The sequence below is a fragment of the Arvicola amphibius genome, chromosome 18, assembly GCF_903992535.2.
Source record: "Arvicola amphibius chromosome 18, mArvAmp1.2, whole genome shotgun sequence".
Classification (NCBI taxonomy): domain Eukaryota; kingdom Metazoa; phylum Chordata; class Mammalia; order Rodentia; family Cricetidae; genus Arvicola; species Arvicola amphibius.
Window position 1 is genome coordinate 29,231,228 of NC_052064.1, and position 18,282 is coordinate 29,249,509.

The following is an 18,282-nucleotide window of genomic DNA, read 5'->3' on the forward strand; positions in this document are numbered from 1 at the left end:
ATGGCCGAGGGCGCGGCTGCCAGGGAGGGTTCAGTGCCTCTCGACGCTGCCGGAGGCGAAGACGACCCCCGAGCCGCCGCCGACGCTGCCTCCGGGGACGCTGCACCCGCGGCCTCGAGTGGCCGGATGAGGGACCGTCGCAGCGGGGTCGCACTGCCCGGCGCCGCAGGGCCCCCCGGGGACACCGAGGCCGGCCTCCTGGAAGCTGCGCGAGCGACCCCCAGGCGCAGCAGCATCATCAAGGTAAACCGAGCCGCAGCGGCCCAAAGCGTGGTTGTGGGTGTCGGAGAGGTAGGGGACCCCCGGCAGGATGTTCATTGCCCCAGGCAGGCATCGCCTGCAGGGCATTGTTTTCTCCCACCTCCTTCATTGCCAAACCTTCCTGCCTAGTCCGGAGGTTCCCAGACTCTGCTCTTGGCCTTGAGAAGCAGAAGTGATTTCCCGTCTGACAGCCAGGGAAAAGTTCCCCTCTGCGCTCTGCGCTTCTGCGGTTTGATGGATGCTTTCCCTCATTTTCTGGGCAAGCTTCACTAACCGGTGGATGGGAGGAGGAAGGGAGGACTTGGGATAAATGCAGACCTGCGGGCTGGCTATGCTTTCTCCAGCCGAGGGCAAGCTTTTCCCGATCAGCAAAGGCGAAGCATAGCTTACTTTCAAGTGTGTGGGGGTAATCTCCCTCAGATACAAACGGTGCCAAAATCCTGAAATGCTTGAACTTTGCAGATAGGCAGGCAGAGTTTGCAGCCTAGAGAGGATGAAGGAAGAGCTCATCCAGAGTTTTCGCGCTGCAGAAAACACACATCCGGGAAAAACGTTCCCAGACTCCCCTAGCACCCCCAGAGGATTTGCCTTTATCCATCTGCCAAGGAACTGTAAACCTTTCTTCACCCCTATTTGTTTATTTCTGTCTCCCACGCTGAACTTGTTTCCCCTGTTTGAAAGTTCATCTTTTGGGTGCATGACTTTGGAGTAATTTTTTTTTTTCAGGTAAGCCCCTTGGCACTGCTCTAGGATAGGGCCTTTTGGCGTAGGTCCATGTGATTACTGCGTACATGTGAGATTAAAATTGATCTTGGTAGAGCATATGTGGATACACATGTATTCATATGTGGATACACACAACACGCGGCAGAAAGAAGGACTTGGAAGGAAGGACAGTGGAAGGATTACTGTTCAGCTCACTGACTTACTGGGTAGGCTCCTACGTTCAGAAAGGCTGCTTAGGCTTAAACCGAGCAGCCGCTGGTCATGCCTGTCTTCTTTCCCGAGCTACCAACCCCAGCGTTTGCTCCCCATCCACCTAGCTCCAAGCACTATCTTCGCTCCCCCCCCCCCAAGCATGGACCCTCAGGAATTCAAAAGCTACAGGGAGATTCCTATGTGAAAAGTGCACAGGAATGTCAAGTAACCTGCCGTAGTTTATTCTGTGGCTCTTTCATAATATGCAGAGAGCGTTATAGTCTGGATGTGAATTTGGATAAAAGAGAAATGGCCCTCTTAATACTCCAAGTCAGAAATCACACTGTCTCATTTATAATTAGGAAACAGGTACATTTGGAGTACAAGATGCAGATTCTATGAGAGGACCTGTGCCTATGAAAATAGTTACTGTGGGGTAGTTTATAACATACGACGGTAACACAGTGGGTCTTTATAATATTGTGAAACATACAAGCCATGCAGCATAAGGACTGTGCAAATTCTTGCAGCCAGTTTTGCCACTCTGAAATTGCTGTGCCACTGGGTGTGTGCTTCTACGTGTTGAAAATCCTGGGGATGTGGTCATGCAAGCTTGAGACTCAGCAATCAAGGGCTTGACACGGAAGGCTCTTCATTTCCAATGTAGCCTCCTGCACACAGCCATACCTGGCCTCAAAAGAAAGAAGCCCCGCCCCCGGGCTACATGCTCGGCATGAGGTTTATATTCTCATCAGGGTCGGCCCTGAGTGATAGTGCCTCTTTCGTTTGGAAGTTGTTTGGTGACCAAAAGGAAGACAGCAGAACATTACATTTTCTCCATTTAATAGTAAATTAAATAAATGCTTAATAAATGGTGTTTAAAATTAAAGATACTACAAAATTAGATGAACTATTTTAAAGTAGATTTATTCGAAAAATATACCTATAATTAAAACAATTAACTCCCATTTACATAGCCTACCCTATAGCTATTAACACCTTCTTACGCATCCCTTCCAAAATAGTTCACGCGCTTGTAGGCATATGTATCTATGACTGTGTATCTGTGACTAACGGCCGAGGCCCTCAATAGGTACAAAGACATTTGACTAGAATGTATTGGCTTCCTACCATCAGATCTGCATCTAACATTTTTGGGGCCTAGGGGATTGATTAGGGGCACTATATGAGTAGATTAAACTTCAAAGATGGCCTGGTAATGGGTAGGTGGCGGTTGTTGGGATTTGTCTCCAGTGACCTTCCTTTTCTTCCCAGGGGCAAAAGGACTCTTTCTGAGGTCAAGAATATGTTTATTTATGTCTTGAATCTTTTGTCTTGTTTGTAGTGTGGCTTGGTTACTTTAATGTAGCAAAGATGAGCATATACCAAAAGGCACCCTTATAATTAGAAACATGGAGGGAGGAAAGATACATTTTGGCTCATGGTTTCCGAGATCTCAGCCCATGGTCACCGTCAGCGTTTCTAGGCCTGCAGCAAGGCAGTCCATCACGGCGGAATAGTGCAGGACCGTTGTTCAGTGGCTGGTGGCCAGCAGGCAGAGGGAGCGAGGGGCGGAGACAAGGCCTGTCCCCAGTGGTTTACTCCCTACATCTGGCCCTCAGCTCTACTTCTCATGGCACCCCAATAATCCCACCAAATTATGACCTCCGTTCGGGTTGACCTAGATTATTGGTTTAATTATTTAAATGCTAATTCTCTATTAGCATGAATATTAGATCAGAATAGTGCATTCCTCTATCCTGCCAGGAAACAGACTCCCTTGTATATTAATTAAAGGAATGTTTTCAGTTAATTTGCCCTTCCTACATTTGAAAACATGTGTGTAGCCGAGAAAACGATTTCCTTCTGCGCTGATTATACTGTCACACTGTCGATGTGTGCCCGTCCTCGCCGAGCCTGTCTGCTGTCACTGTTGCCTTTCCCTTTATATTCTCAGGCTTAGTAAAATTTCCTTTATATTCTCAGGCTTAGTCTTTTTACTTTGTGCTTTTTCTCTTTTTTTCTTTTTTTTTTTTTCTCTCTTTTTTTTTTTTTTTGGTTTTTCGAGACAGGGTTTCTCTGCAGCTTTTTTTTTTTTTTTTTTTTTTTTTTGAGCCTGTCCTGGAACTAGCTCTTGTAGACCTACTTTGTGCTTTTTAATACCATAGGAATTTAGCTAGACTCTCTGTAAAGCACTGACTTTCCCCCTGCGTGATTATTTTCTATGAACTGCCATTGATAAATGTTTCATTTTTTGCCAACTGTGCATAATATACTTTAATATTCATTGAGTCCGTCTCAATTCCCTCTTGATATGTGATTTAAGATGCAAAGGTAGGAAAATGCTAAGTTAAGTAATATCTCATATTGATGTACTATTTTGAATTTGAATATAGTTATAATAAAGAAATTAGACTGCTTATCTAGTGTTTGATGTCAATATCCTACTATTTAAAACATCTGCCATTTTAAATCATAGCCAATAGCCCGAAGCAATAATATTGTAGAAATAAGAAACAGCATAGCTTATTCTTTTTATTAGATAGTGGGAACTGAGATACATAAATATTTTGAAGGCCGTTCATTTTTTTCTAGTACATGTGACATATTGATTGATTCCACATTTGTTTGTTTTCTTTGGAGTCTAAGTATATCTAGCCCAGGCAAGGAAGAGCAGATTGATATCTGTCTCACTGCATGGCACGTGGGATGGAGGTCCGTGTTAGGAATGAGGAGCTGAGCCACACAACCGAGCAGCTAAAGGAATGATTAAGATTGTTGTGGTCCACGCCTCGTTAGCGTTAAGTTACCATGGCTCTGTCATACCCTATCTGGTTTTGGGAGCTGCAAACACCAAGATGTACCTTGGGTACCAGCTGACTCATCAGAGAGGCAAACAGATGAAATTCACAGTAAGTGCTGTCTACTGTGGTTAAATACCAAACTAGCTTTCCTACATCCCGTATCCTCTCAGCCAGTCGTCTGGTGTAAGGGAGGTATGGAGAGACCTAAATTAAGACAGAGTCAGGTTCAAAGCTGTATCTGCTTAATCCCCGTGTTACCATGCAGGTCCCCGGATGCAGTCAGCTCACAAGTTAACACTCGTAGGTTAGAATCAAGTTGAGCTCATGAAGAATCTGAATGTTGGCCTTGTGGGGTGAATTGGAGCTCCAAGGCTCAGGAAGGGGATACCAGCCCTTCCTGCCTTTGGCCCTTTGGTTAAGCCCTTTGGTTAGGCCCCTGCGGTGTGTGAAAGGGCAGTTTGCTAATGGAGGTCACTTGTCAGTGTGTGGCCCCCCTCACAGCTCTTGATGGTGTCAGTTTGGAAGCTCACCTGATTTACCCTAGGCCAACTTCTTCCCTGTGTCCCTGAAGACAATGGAGTTTTGAGAAGAATTGTGCTTTCTTTAGATTGATAGATAGAAGGGGCAGATACCTGGTTCCCTGAATATATACTATTATAGGGGAGTGAGATGAAGAGGATTTCCATTGAAACTTTGAACATATTTTTATAAACAGTTATAATGTGAAATTAAATATGGCTGAAAAACTGCTTACAATTTTCAGGCACACTGGAGCTATGTATGCTTTCGTAGATTAGCCTGGGAATTAATTAGCATGTAGACTTTTGTTCCTGTACTGATGTCCTGGATGGTCTTATGTCACCTTGACACAAGCTAGAGTCATCTGAAAGGAGGGAACCTCAAGTGAGAAAATAGCTCCCAAAGACAGCTGTAGTGCATTTTCTTCACTAGTGATTGGTGGGGGAGGGCCCAGCTCATTATGGGTGTTCCCATCCCTGGGCTGGTGGTCCTGGGTTCTATAATAAAGCAGGCTGAGCAAGACATGGGGAGCAAACCAGTAAGCAGCACCCTGCACGGCCTCTGCATCAGCTCCTGCCTCCAGCTCCTGCGCTGTATGGGTTCCTGTCCTGACTTTCTTCATTGATGACGGATGCTGTGGAAGTGTGAGCAGAATCAACCCTGTCCTCCCCAAGCTGCTTTGGTCCTGGTGTGTCATCACAGCAACAGTGACCCTAACTAAGACCACGGATATACATTGAAATCTCTCAATAGCAAACTGATGGTGGAATTTTCAAGGGACAAACCTGACAATTCACTGGAGCTGACCAGCCTTTGTGGGTGGATAGCTGCTAGCAGGCCGTGGCCTTTGGAGCTACAGAGGGGGCTCTCCCACGGAAATGTGTGCCCACTGTATACGTAGCACTGAACCTCTTAGGTGGCTTTATCTTACTATCCCAACAGCTACAGCCATAATGCTTATTTTTTTCTGAAGCTGTCCTAGAAGTATGACTGCATTTCACCTTAGAAATCGCTTCTTAGTTCAGTGCTTTTCTGGTGTGACTTTTAATAACACCCCTTGAGAGAATGAAGAATAAAACCCTGGGTAAAACACCCCTTTGTATTTTAATGAAAGGTTTTTAGATGTGCCTGTCAATCAATGTTTGTTATAAGTCTTAGAATTTATAGATTTGCATTTCTTTTTTGGAGACTATATTAAGTGAGCGAGAGGTGATGTTTGCTGTGAATATGTTTTATTGCTGGTGGTTAATGAATAAAGAATCTGGCTTGGCCTGTGATAGGGTAGAGTAGAGCTAGGCAGGGAAAACTAAACTGAATGCTGGGAGAAAGAAGGTGGAGTCAGGGAGAAGCCATGTAGCCCCTCCGGAAATAGGCACCAGAACTTTGCCCAGTAAGCCACAGACTTACACAGATTAATAGAGATGGGTTAATTTAAGATATGAGTTAGCCAGAAATACGCTTAAGCTATTGGCCAAACAGTATTTCAAATAATATAGTTTTTGTGTGTTTATTGTTGGACGGAGTGGGACAGAAACATCCTACTACAATCAAGGCTTAAAGAATATAATCCAATTACATAGCCACTGAAGGGTTTACCTCTGAAGAGTTGTCCCAACCATTCTCTTTTATGATGAAGAAAACAGGCAATTAAATTTATTTTTTTTACAGTAAACTGTCAATTGAACATTTATTGCCAAATAACACCTCAGGCACAGCAGGGCAGTAGGAAGCGCCATCAGGAGACAGCCGGCAGAGCCTGGTGCTAGGAACAAATAGCCCATGAAGTGAGTGCTTCTGGGTGGTGCTAGAGCAATGGGTGGCAGAGAATGGCCAGGGAGGTGCTCAGTGGACTGAACTACCTTCTCTGCTGTAGCTTTTAGCAACAGTGAACATTGAAATAATGCCATGTTCAAGCCGAATGTCCAAACTGCCATAGGGACAACATTATAACAGGTGGCTTCTTGACTCCCCTCTGTGGTGCCACCACTAAATGAGCCGCTGGTTGTGAGGACGGGGAGTCACTGAATTGGGCTTCCAGCAGGAATCTAAGGTAATACATCAATAAATATTCTTGTAGTGAAATCTGTTGGCTTTGCAAAACCTTATGTTTTTGACGAACGTTTTAATCATGTAGTACAAGGCTCATTTGTGGTTTTGTTGAACTCACTCATCTCTGTATCCGAATTTATCTTTGTATTCCTGTTCTCACAAAGGGATACAACAGAGATTATTATAATTAATGATTATACTATGTAAATGATAGCAATGATGATAACCAAGGGCCAACTTCTAGGTAACATTCTGCCTTGTTTAAGTATTGGCCTGGGCACTGTATTTTAGCAAATAGCAATGGCAACAAGATTCTAGCAGGACAGGGTTGAAATTGCCTCTCAGGTTTAAAATTTGGCTTATTTGTGGTTTTATTTGTAATGGCTTGCGTGGGTATGTATAAGAGAGTCATTAACTGCTTTATTTCGAATAGAATCATTTCAACTCACCATATTGGGGATCAGTGGGGCATTACTTTGAGAAAAGCAGGATTACCTATTTGAACAGAAAAGAGCCGCTGTTTATATCACCATTATCTCTCCGGGAAGAAAATTCTGAAAACAATCCAATCCATCCCAAACATAAAAACCAAACTGTTCAGAAAAAGAGTGCATTTAGCTTTCCGGTGTTTTTGAGTTTGTATTTATAGATTATGGAAGTGTGTAGCACTTTCTTTTCTTTTGTTGTAGTGTCAGAGATGCAGCTCAGGGTCTCTGACAGTGAGCTGTGCCACAGCCCTAGGGTGTAGCTGTGACAGGCAAGGAGATCGTGCTTGTCCTTAGCTGCACAACTTTGCATTAAAAGTTCAAAATACTTTTGAACGATAACATCTGTTTTGTTCATTCTTTTATGTTGACCTTTCTCAAGAACCTTTTGAAATATGCTAATCCTAGACGAAGTGGACTAAACCCAGAAAGGATGTTCAAGTCAGCCAGCGTGTGTTGTCTGTACGGTACGAGATCCTGGTTTGAATCGCTGAGACTGTGACGCTACAGAGAGTTTGGGGAGCTAGAGATACTCAGAGTCATGTGATGTCACGGGAGATAAATGCCCAAAGAAGCCAAAAAGAGACAAAAGAATCCTTATGCTTAGCTGGGACCAACATTGTAATGTGGGACGGGACCCAACCTTATTGTGGGCAGTTTTTCCTAAGCCTAAATGAATTCAAACCATAGCAGGTGAAGAGCCTGTGTGTGTAAAACCACACACTCTCTCATGCCTGATGACCAGTGACAAGTGTGATGCTCAGATACACACACACACACACACACACACACACACACACACACAGAGAGAGAGAGAGAGAGAGAGAGAGAGAGAGAGAGAGAGAGAGAGAGAGAGAGAGAGAGAGAGAGAGAGAGAGAGAGAGGTCAGGTCAGAGGGAGCCATGGTCTTCCACAGCTCGGAACGAGTCAGCCAGCGTCAGGCTCTGGCCAAGGGCGTTTGTATCAGGAGATTGCCTCGTCCTTCTCTAATTCAGTCCATCTTGAGTGTTGGGTTGAATAGAGAGGCACCGCATATGTGCCCTCGATACCTCGCTCCCTTGTGGTGTCACCCCATAAAATACAGTCCAGCGAGCATCCTTAAACTGGCAGTTTCTTATTTATTGATCAAGAGTAAATTTTGGAAAAGGGGATAGGGCCTTTACTGTAAGGGAATGAAACCTTTTGCTCCCCCTAGAGGTTCTCATACAAGATGCAAAGTCCCTTTTAGCTTTTGGTGAAGCCTTGTTTTGAGATATTTTGGAGTTTATTGACTCTGCACCATAATTTAATAGTACATATTTAGAAATGCTGTCGACAATTAAATGGTTTCTCATTTTCTTCTTAATATAATTGACAAAACTGTAATATCTTGAGAAATTATGCTACTGAGACATTTTCTCTATAATATTAGAAAATACTTATATAATATTTATTCGTTGAGTCTGGCATTGTTTTGAACACTTAATGTGTATTAGGTAATTTATTTCTGACAATAATCACATGAAATTGTTGTTATTATCATACCAGTGTTTACAGACGAGATGTTAAGTGACTTTTCCAAGGTTTCGCGTAGCTAACAAACACAGAGCCAGAGAAAGAGCTCAAACTTCCCCCGCGATCCACCTGCCTCTGCCTCCGCTCCCCAAGTGCCGGGACTCATGGTGTGTGCTACCGCTCCTGACTGCTTCGACTCTTTCTGCTACACAGCCCCCGAAATAATATTGATTAAAGCTCAGCTGGCGAGCATGGGAGAGCGGTTTAAAAACTTTGTTAGCTTGCACATTAAGCTCGGCTGACACATCAGTAAGGAAACATTCTGCAAACAGTTTAGGGAATTCTCTTTAGGCTTCTCTGGATGCATTTCTCCTTCTGAAGTTTATAACATGAAATGTTGATGATTTTGCATTAAACATCGCATTTCAGTTTTCCCCGTGGAGACCGGCCCTCCTGGTAGTGTAGTTTTGCTTCTTGATAAAGGTTAGCATTAATCAGCAGTTGACGATTCATCTTTGGAATAAATTGCACATGCTAAAGACAGACTCCTAATGATGGCTAACCGATACGGCATTTTAGAGTTTGCTAGTTTTGTCTCCCATTGATGAATCAGTAAGGAGTGGAAATCACCGTTTTCTCCACGAGTGGATGTGTATAACTGGGATCTCCTGGGATCTCTGAGGACGGAATAGCGCCTCTCGCATAGGAGGAACTCAGTGACTATTTGAGGCATTTATTAAACCGAAAGTCTGTCTGATCACTTAATGCTTTTGTCTTGGAAATTCCAAAGTCATCGGGTGGGAGAGTGGGCATAACGTTACATTAAAAGGGTCTCTGTGTCTGCTTTATCACGTTAGAGGTAACCTGCCCCGCCGTGCGGAGATACTGGGCGGCGGTCAATGGTGTCAGGGATTTCTTTGCACCGTTTGGAGACTGCAGTTGTCAGAGGTCTAGTGGTCCTCTGCAGACAGCTGTGTGTCACTTTAGTTATCTGTCCCCAGTTCTGTTGCATTATTAAAAGGACGCAGGAGAGTTCTCCTGTGCAGCTTTTGCACAGGACCGTATGTGGTTATATTCTCTTAAAGCGCGTTAATTCTTTTTTTTTTTTAAATTTCCAAAAAGGGCCCCTACCAAACATTTGAAAATTACAAAAATATTTTGAAACTAATATTTTCTGATATGCTGTTGGCATGAGGTCAAGCGAGTGTTGCAATAAATGCATTTGTCTTTTCGATAATCAATTAGTAAACAGCAGCAGGCAGGCCATTTTGCTTTGTTTGAAACAAGGCCTTACTACGTAGCCCTGGCTGTCCAGGAACTTGCTATGCAGATCAGGTTGGCCTTGAACTCATAGAGCTCTGTCTGCCTCCGACTCCTGAGTACGGGAATTAAAGGCGTGCGCCACCGCATCCTGCCCAACAGGTAACCTTTTGATTTACAGTTTTCTGTCTCATAGCCTGCATGGTGATCGAGATCCAAAGGCCTATACATAGAAAAATAGTCAGCCAGGCGGTGGACAGGCCCTCAGCAGCCCAGCTTCTGCAGCATCTGAGGTGGCTCAGAGGAGAAGGAAGGGTCAGGTGTGCTGGAGGGTCGTGGCCAGACGGGACTGAAGAAAGGCCCCGTAAGGGTTTCTTTACTGGACTCATTGTGCAGAGTTGGACATTTGGGGATTAATTTGTTGCGGATTTTGATAGCTTTTGGCTCTTTGTAGTGCCTTTAACCTCTCATTTTAATACATTTAATTATCCTCAAAATGCCTTAAAGTTTTTATTTTATTCACTATAGACATTTGTGCAAGCGTGCACAGCACAATGCATGTATAGAGGTCAGAGGACAACTTTTCTCTCTCTCTCTCTTTTTTTTTTTCCCCTGTGGGTTCTGGGAATTGAATTCATACCCTCAGGCCTGAAAGGCAAACACCTCTACCTGCCGAACTCTCTCCCTGGCAAATATCTTAACCCATCTGACAACTGTTAGAGACAAAGACGCTTGAGTTTAGAGGTCTCTGGGAGGGGTAGAGGGAGGGTTGGTCTGAGTGTTGCCGGGGACGCTCGGTGTTAGTAACGAGCTTGGTCTGCTTTTCACTGGTTTTTAGCCCCAGCCCTAGGACATGAAAAGTGAGTTCCCGTGGTCACACGCTCAGCATGGCTGTCTAATCAACACAGAGGACTGGGTTTCTGCAGACACGTCGTCATATGAATTGTTGTATTATGTTAGAAGTATGGGCTTGACTTAGGCGCTGCAGTTTAAAGAAAAGGCACAGGAAGCATGAGCCTCCACCTCCTGACCCAGGCCCCCTTTACTGATACGCAGCCTTCTCTATGGCTTCTGCTGGTCCTCTCCTCCAGGCTACCTAGAAGCGGAACTTGGAGAGACAGGGTCTTGGAAAGAAAGCATGACGTTTCCTTAATCATCTTTGCCTCCTAAGGGGGAATGGCTCATGATTCTTTGTGAGGTAGGAAGAGAAAGGACTCAAAGATGACCTTTTATTTTGTTTTGTTTTACTTGAGGAAGTACCCGCGTTAAAAAACAAAGCTCCATGCGGCTCCGTGGCTGGGAGCATGCTGGTGAAAGCCAGTAGATACTTGGGGCTCACTGGCCAGCCAGCCTAAGCAAATGGCTCAGCAACAGACTCTATCTCAGAACATTTGGCGAGCAGTGATAAAGACATCTAAACTCAACCTCTGACCTCCACATGTGTGCACACATGTGAAGCTGCACACACATGCACACACCCACAACACACACATACATACACCACTTTTGAGATCAGTCTTACTATGGAATAAGGCCGCCTCAGATGCCCGAGCACTGGGATTATAGCCTGGATTAGAAGATGACTTTCTGAGTATAAGACATATTGGTTGTGGATTTCCCACAGGTCACCTTTTCACCAGGGTAAGCTGAGGCTGCTGCTCGTTTCATCTCTGAGTGACCAGGCTGTCGGAATCCGTGCGGTTGCTGAGAAAGGGAACACTAGAATATGTCCAGGCCACTGGGTAAAGGAAGTCTACTAAGAACAAAGTGTGGGCAGAGGTGGCGCACGCCTTTATTCCCAGCACTCGGGAGGCTGAGGCAGGCAGACCTCTGTGAGTTCGAGGCCAGCCTGGTCTACAAGAGCTAGTTCCAGGACAGCTAGGGCTGTTACACAGAGACACCCTGTCTCGAAAAACCAAAAGCCAAAACAGAAAACCAAAAACCGAGAAAACAAAGTGTGGTGGTTTAAATGAGAAATTCTCCATACTCTCCAGTGTCTGAATACTTGGTCAACAGTTGGCGGAGGTATTTCCGGTAGGTTTAGGAGGTGTGGCTTTGCTGGAGGAAGTATGATTTGAATGTCAGCTCACATCACCAAGAGTTAAGTTTTTATTCGTGTGGAGATTGTTAGATGTGCAAAGCGAAGAAAAAAAAAACCTTCTCTCCGCTGACACTGGAGAATGTCAGCTGCCAATGTTGAGGGCTATTAATGAAGATAAAAAGTTGGAATCAATTTAAAAATCTCTGGCTCTAGATGTTATATATTTATTTATGTAAAATGAAGACCGTGTACTGGATTTGTTTTTTCTGTTCTGAACTTCAGGAAGAATCCCGGGGAAATCCAAGCTGTGATCTGTGTTCTTTACTGACAATTGACCACATGGCGGCCTATAGGCTTCTAGGTCTTTATGTGTCATATAGAGATGAACTGCAGCTGCATCTACTTGGTGAGTTAAGCAGATGCCTCAGAAGAGAGTAAATATAGGATTGTCTTGAGTAACCCCTGTGTGCCAAGCACTGTTTGATCAGCGGTCATTGGAAATCATTTTACAGTCAGTCACATTCGGGCAGGGACTCTGTAGGAAGGCCCCCAGATGTGTGAGACTGACTTGTATCACCAGGGAGCTCCCTCTCTCGTGATAGGCTAACCTATTTTGATGCTGCCTTTGTTGCCTGGAAACGTTCTTATATTGAGCCCAAATTGGACACATTTCCTAGACAGTCTTATTTCCACCTTTGGGAAGCAGAAAGAGTAAGTTTAAATTTCTCATTACAGCTTTTGAAGGGGATTGTTGGGGGGGGGTCTTCTCCATACTCCCATCACGCTGATAACCTTTGACATTTTTGTTTTACATATCCTAGACACCATCTAGGCACATTATAAATGTTAACTTACACAGTTCTTCCTATTCCCTACCCCAGTTCCTAGCTCCGCTGCATTGATGAACAGAGTAGGTAACCTTCCCAGATTTACTTCCCAAATCCACTGCTGGGATCTGTCTGCATTTCGTGTTCCATAATGCTGGTTGTCACGCCAGAGCGACTGTGGCTCATCATCTGTTCTGCATCCCTCTGTTTTGTAGAGTCTGTGCCAGGAGTTTTTCTTCTGGAAAAAGTTACTATTCCACGGATAGAAGTTAACAGACTTGGGCTTGCTTTCAAGAAACACCGCTTTTCAATTTGAGAGGATTTGATGAATTGACAGAAGACATACTTGATCTGGCAGCTGGCTTTGATTTACTGTATTAGACCAGCATGCTTTTCTTAATTATTTAAAAAACATGTCATAATGAAGTGAAAGATCTTTTTTTTTTTTTCCTTTTTGGTTCTTCGAGACAGGATTTCTCTGTGTAACACCTCTGGCGGTCCTGGAGCTCACTCTGTAGACCAGGTGGGCATTGAACTCCCAGAGATCCACCTGCCTCTGCCTCCCCAGTGCTGGAATTAAAGACATGTGCCACCATGGCCCAGCAATTCTTAACAATGTAAGACAAATTAGGGTTACCTAAAATTAGGGTTCTTAAAATTCGGTTCTATGTTCAAGAGGTGATACACACTGCCAGTAAAGACGAGAATTGGTGACAGGAGCGGAGCGCTGGCTTCATCCAACTGTGTGGTGCTTATGATGTTTATTCTCTCTCGTTTTCAGTCTCTGTAGCAGAAACCAACTCCTAGGGTGTGGAGGGCATAATATAAGAGATCTGGGAAGCAGACATTGCTAAGTGGTTCCGATTTAGTCAATGAAATACTACTGCTCCTTTTGAAGGATGAATTGTCAGGTCCTTTTAGACATAAGAAGGAACCAAGAAGCAAAAGTAATTCTAAGGGTTTTGATGGAGGGCTTTGGGAAGGAGGGTGTGTTTGAGACATGGAGCAAACCCCCTGTTTTGGCCGTTTGGTTACAACCTGACTGGGTATGCGAGGTCTTCCTCCTACTGTGACCAAAGGCCTTCCTTGTCTGCTTATGTTTTAGGAATTGTAGACATTGGTCACCATTGGTTTTTCTGTGATCATTCTCGCAACATTATAAAAAAAAAACTAATGCAGTCATAAGCTAATAAAACAGAAAGATTTTTATTCCCTTTTAAAAAGTGTTCCGCAAACCGACTAGGCCCTTCTTGACGAACGGTTGTCCAGTTTTAACTTGAGTTTGTCCAGGTTAGTTCACAAGCGTTTTCAACTTTCTTAATGAGTGAAAGAGTTGCAGATTTATTAATCGGCCCATGAACTTGATGAAAGAGATTTAATTAAAGATGTGCTCAATTTTAATTAATCTTGTCTAAAGTTTCACTTGAATAAACAGATAGTATCTAACACTTTAGCGACTCTTAAAGACAGGGACAATGTATAAAAACGGGCAGCTATTACTTACTCTATTATGAGTTATAATATGGCTAAGGGTAAAGCCTGCCTGGTTCCTTTCTCTTTCTTCTCTCTCTTCTATGGAGCTTCCCTATGGTCTGTTGTCTTGGGTGCTTGCCGCCCACCAAATCCCTGCGGTGAGAGGGGAAAGCCAGCAGCTGGAGGGGGCGCCTCCAGGATGGAAGTCTCCTATTGCTTTCTTTTTAACTCAGAGGTTAAAGCAGCTTCCAGCTTCCCCGAGGAAAGACTCCAGAGGGAGCTGGACTTTTGGCTAAAGTGCTCACGAAAACCGTCCACAGCTTTGATCAGCACGGTTGTCATAAGAACTAGAGACAGCCAGTGTGTTGCAGCCGAATGAAACCAGGGCCGATTCTAGCACCCCAAAGCAAAATGAGCCTCTCGGGGCTAGTGTTCCTAGAAGTTTCCAGACTATAATCCTTTCGCAGAACACATAGCCTCCTCTTAGCCCATCATCACTTCTAACTGCTGCGATTTTCACAAAAATACTAAATTAGAAATTATCCATAGACGTAAGGGAATGGCTGTGCCCTTTGTTTTTTCTTTCTTTGTTAGTTTCCCCTCATCAATCCCAGGAAGGAAGGGACCACAGTTGAGATCATGCATCATCCACAGCCCTTCTAAGTGTTAGATAAGAACTGAACTTAACCCCCCCCCCCAACGGAACTGCCACAAGTCCTTCTCTTGCACCTCCCTAATGGATCCCTGTCCCCTGTTAACATGACCTACCACTGCTAGGTTCACAGTGCTTATTAGGAGTTTAATCTTTGAGTGGGTACATCTTTCGGGGGAGGTAAAAGGATACAGACTGATATGAGATTCTTTAGTCTCATGTTTGCATCTTATTATCAGTCCTCCCTCCCTCCTTCCCTCCCTCCCTCCTTCACTCCCTCCTTCCTTCCCTCCCTCCCTCCCTCTTTCTTCCTTCCTTCCTTCCTTTCTTTCTTTCTTTTCTTTCTTTCTTTCTTCTTTCTTTCTTTCTTTCTTTCTTTCTTTCTTTCTTTCTTTCTTTCTCTACTCAGCCTCATCACAATGCAATTTCATTGCTGCTTCTCTCTCTCTCTCTCTCTCTCTCTCTCTCTCTCTCTCTCTCTCTCTCTTGATAGAACCTTGTTATTTCACCCAGGATGATCTCCAACTTAAGACCATCTTGTCTCTCCGTCCCGCAGTTACACACATGTGCCATCCTTCCCAGAAACCACTGTCTTTGAACTACTTATGACACTATTTAGTCAAGTCACCCTTCAGTCCTCTTCCTGTGATGCCCCAGGTCAATGTGGGTGAATGTGCGCCACTTCTGGCCCAGCCCCTGGCCCTGTCATCTATTTTTTGATGCTTGCACTTTATTCCGTGAGTGAGAGGAGGGTGACAATACCTCCTCAGGCCGTACTATATGAAGAGATTTCTTAGTTATGTAAGATTATATGACTGATTCAAATATTGAAAACCGAGCTTATCCATATTAATGTCTATGGGAGAGGAAGGAAGCGTGTAGGTCTTGTCTCCTGTTTTTGGAGCCACCGTCATTAAACTTTGGCTCTACTATCACCTCCGCAGTGCGAATCACTTTGTTTCACGCCGTGACACATTTGGCCAAGTTGCTTTTATTGACTGATTGACTCATTCCTCTCTTCGTTGGTGATTATGATATCTGTGACCAGACTGCTTTGCAGTATAGGGGTCAAAGGTAAAATAGCCGCTCTGCATCCAGTGCATCGTGACTAGGTAGTCACACGCAGAAGACAGTTGCTTGTCGCAGAAGTACACCTATGACCAGCAGGATAGATGCTTGCGGATGTTTGTCAGGTACGCGGATGCAGGTAGGTCTGAGTAACTCTTCGCTGCATATTTCCAAGTTACGTGTTCCTTTGTCTGGTGCTTTTTCTTTTAAGATTGATTTTTTTTAAGTGTGTGTGTGTGTGTGTGTGTGTGTGTGTGAGAGAGAGAGAGAGAGAGAGAGAGAGAGAGAGAGAGAGAGAGAGAGAGAGAGAGAGTTTGTCATACGCACACGTGTGCAAGTGCCCACTGAAGTCAGAGGAGGCTGCTGGATGCCCTGGGCTGGAGTTACAGACTCCTGTGAGCTGCCCTGCATAAGCTCTGGGAACTGGACTGGGTTCTCTATAACTCCAGGAAGTGCTCTTAACTGCTGAGCTGTATCTGTGTGCGTCATCTCAACGGTAGCACCACCGTTCCTGTAGCTGGCATTGTAGCAACCTGGAGCTTGCCCTCTGTTCCTGCCTTGCCTGTCTTGGAGCTCACCCTCTGCTCTTGTCTTGTCCACCACACCCAACCTGCTGCCGGGTTCTGTCTCCCTTAGTAGCTCCCATTTGCACTTGCTTCTGGTTCTATCTGTGCTTGGCTTCTCTCACTAGAACATCTTCTTAACTGGCACTTTGGCTTCCGATCACCATCTTTTCCTTCATACCCAAGAACCGGAGCCATAGTTTCAAACCGGCAAATATTCTGGCACCAGTTTTCCAGGTTAAAAACTCTGACATCTCACTCACTGCTCCAGGAACGAAGTGCAGATTCCTCTCCATAGCCCACGAGGGGACCACCAGTCTAATGCGGACAGCGTGTATCTTTCTGGCTCCAGCACCGACCCCTCACGTCCTGCCTTATGCAGCTCCCCTGTGTATAAAACACAGTGCCAGGCTGACAGCCGCTCAGTGTGTGTCAGCTGTTCCATTTGCTGTCTTAGAAAGCACACAGCAGGAGCAAATTTCTCAGGAGCATCCAACAGGAGGTCGGAAGGAGAGATGCTCAGAGTTGACGTGAGGATCCACTACCATTGAGGCACTGGCAACTAAGCCAATATCATGGCAGTAATTAAAAATTACTCAATCTATTACACTTATGAAAACTTTGGGTTGGTTTTTGTGTAGCCCATGAAAAAGGATTCTGTTGAACCTTTTTATTTTTCCCCCGAGATTACTCTCTAGTTTAGAAAAGTCGCCATACACTTACTCTTCAGGTTTTACATTGTTTTCCAAATGGTCCCCTTAATGGTGGTGGTGCTGTTGCTAGGCACTTGGGTGGCCTCAGAATTTCCTTAAATTGTGACTTCTCGTCATTGGAGTATGGTTACCCACAGGGGCTGTTTTCTGTTTCAGCTTTCCGATCTTTATCTTCACGTAGACAAAACTCTATGTTTTTTATTATCCTAGATTAACAAACATGTGATTAGTAAAGTGGAGCATAGAACTTGGCTAACTTTTTGTGTCTGGCGCGACAGCGATTCCTAACTTGGATCTGAGACATTTCCGTCTGCTTACAGATGGATAAAGGAAAGGCTGTCACGCCGTGTTCCAGGTGTGCCATAATCATCACGGTGAAAAACCTATTTTATCTATTTATTTATTTATTTATTTACTTATTTATTTATTTATTTATTTATTTATTTTTGGTTTTTCGAGACAGGGTTTCCCTGTAGTTTCTAGAGCCTGTCCTGGAGCTAGCTCTTGTAGACCAGGCTGGCCTCGAACTCAGAGATCCGCCTGCCTCTGCCTCCCGAGTGCTGGGGTTAAAGGCGTGCGCCACCACCGCCCGGCCGAAAAACCTATTTTAATTTGGGAATAAACAGAAATTTGGAAAACAACGGGTCTTTCAAGGATGTTCACATCAGTGGTGTCTCCTTGAAAGAGAGTTGTTGGCTCATTTGATGGCTTGTCACACTTCTTCAGGACGGAGGAAACACTACATGGACACGCTCCTCATATTGTTGACATGTTTCAGTGATCAAAATTACCTTTGAATTCAAACTAAATTGACCGACTGTAGAAAGAACAGCTTACAACATGTTGTTCATGCCTTTGTACCTTTAAATTGAGCCCTAAAATGTCAAGTTTCAAGGTTTCCTCTTTTTTTTTTTTGTTTTTCGAGACAGGGTTTCTCTGTGGCTTTGGAGCCTGTCCTGGAACTAGCTCTTGTAGACCAGGCTGGCCTCGAACTCACAGAGATCCGCCTGCCTCTGCCTCCCGAGTGCTGGGATTAAAGGCGTGCGCCACCACCGCCCGGCAAGGTTTCCTCTTTTGTATGATTTCAATATATATCTCTGATCAAGCAGAAGTTTTATTTAAGCAAGGCTTCAGCGTTCCTAGTGCTTGAATGAT

The 18,282-nt window shown here is 44.5% G+C and overlaps 1 protein-coding gene across 1 annotated transcript in view; it reads left to right on the top strand.

Moving 5' to 3' along the window:
- Window positions 1–18,282, top strand: part of Plcl1 (phospholipase C like 1 (inactive)) — a 281,502-nt gene continuing 263,220 nt past the window's right edge. The window contains exon 1 of the mRNA XM_038315536.1: window positions 1–243. Within this exon, the coding sequence (XP_038171464.1) occupies window positions 1–243 (243 nt within the window). The remainder of the gene's footprint in view (window positions 244–18,282) is intronic.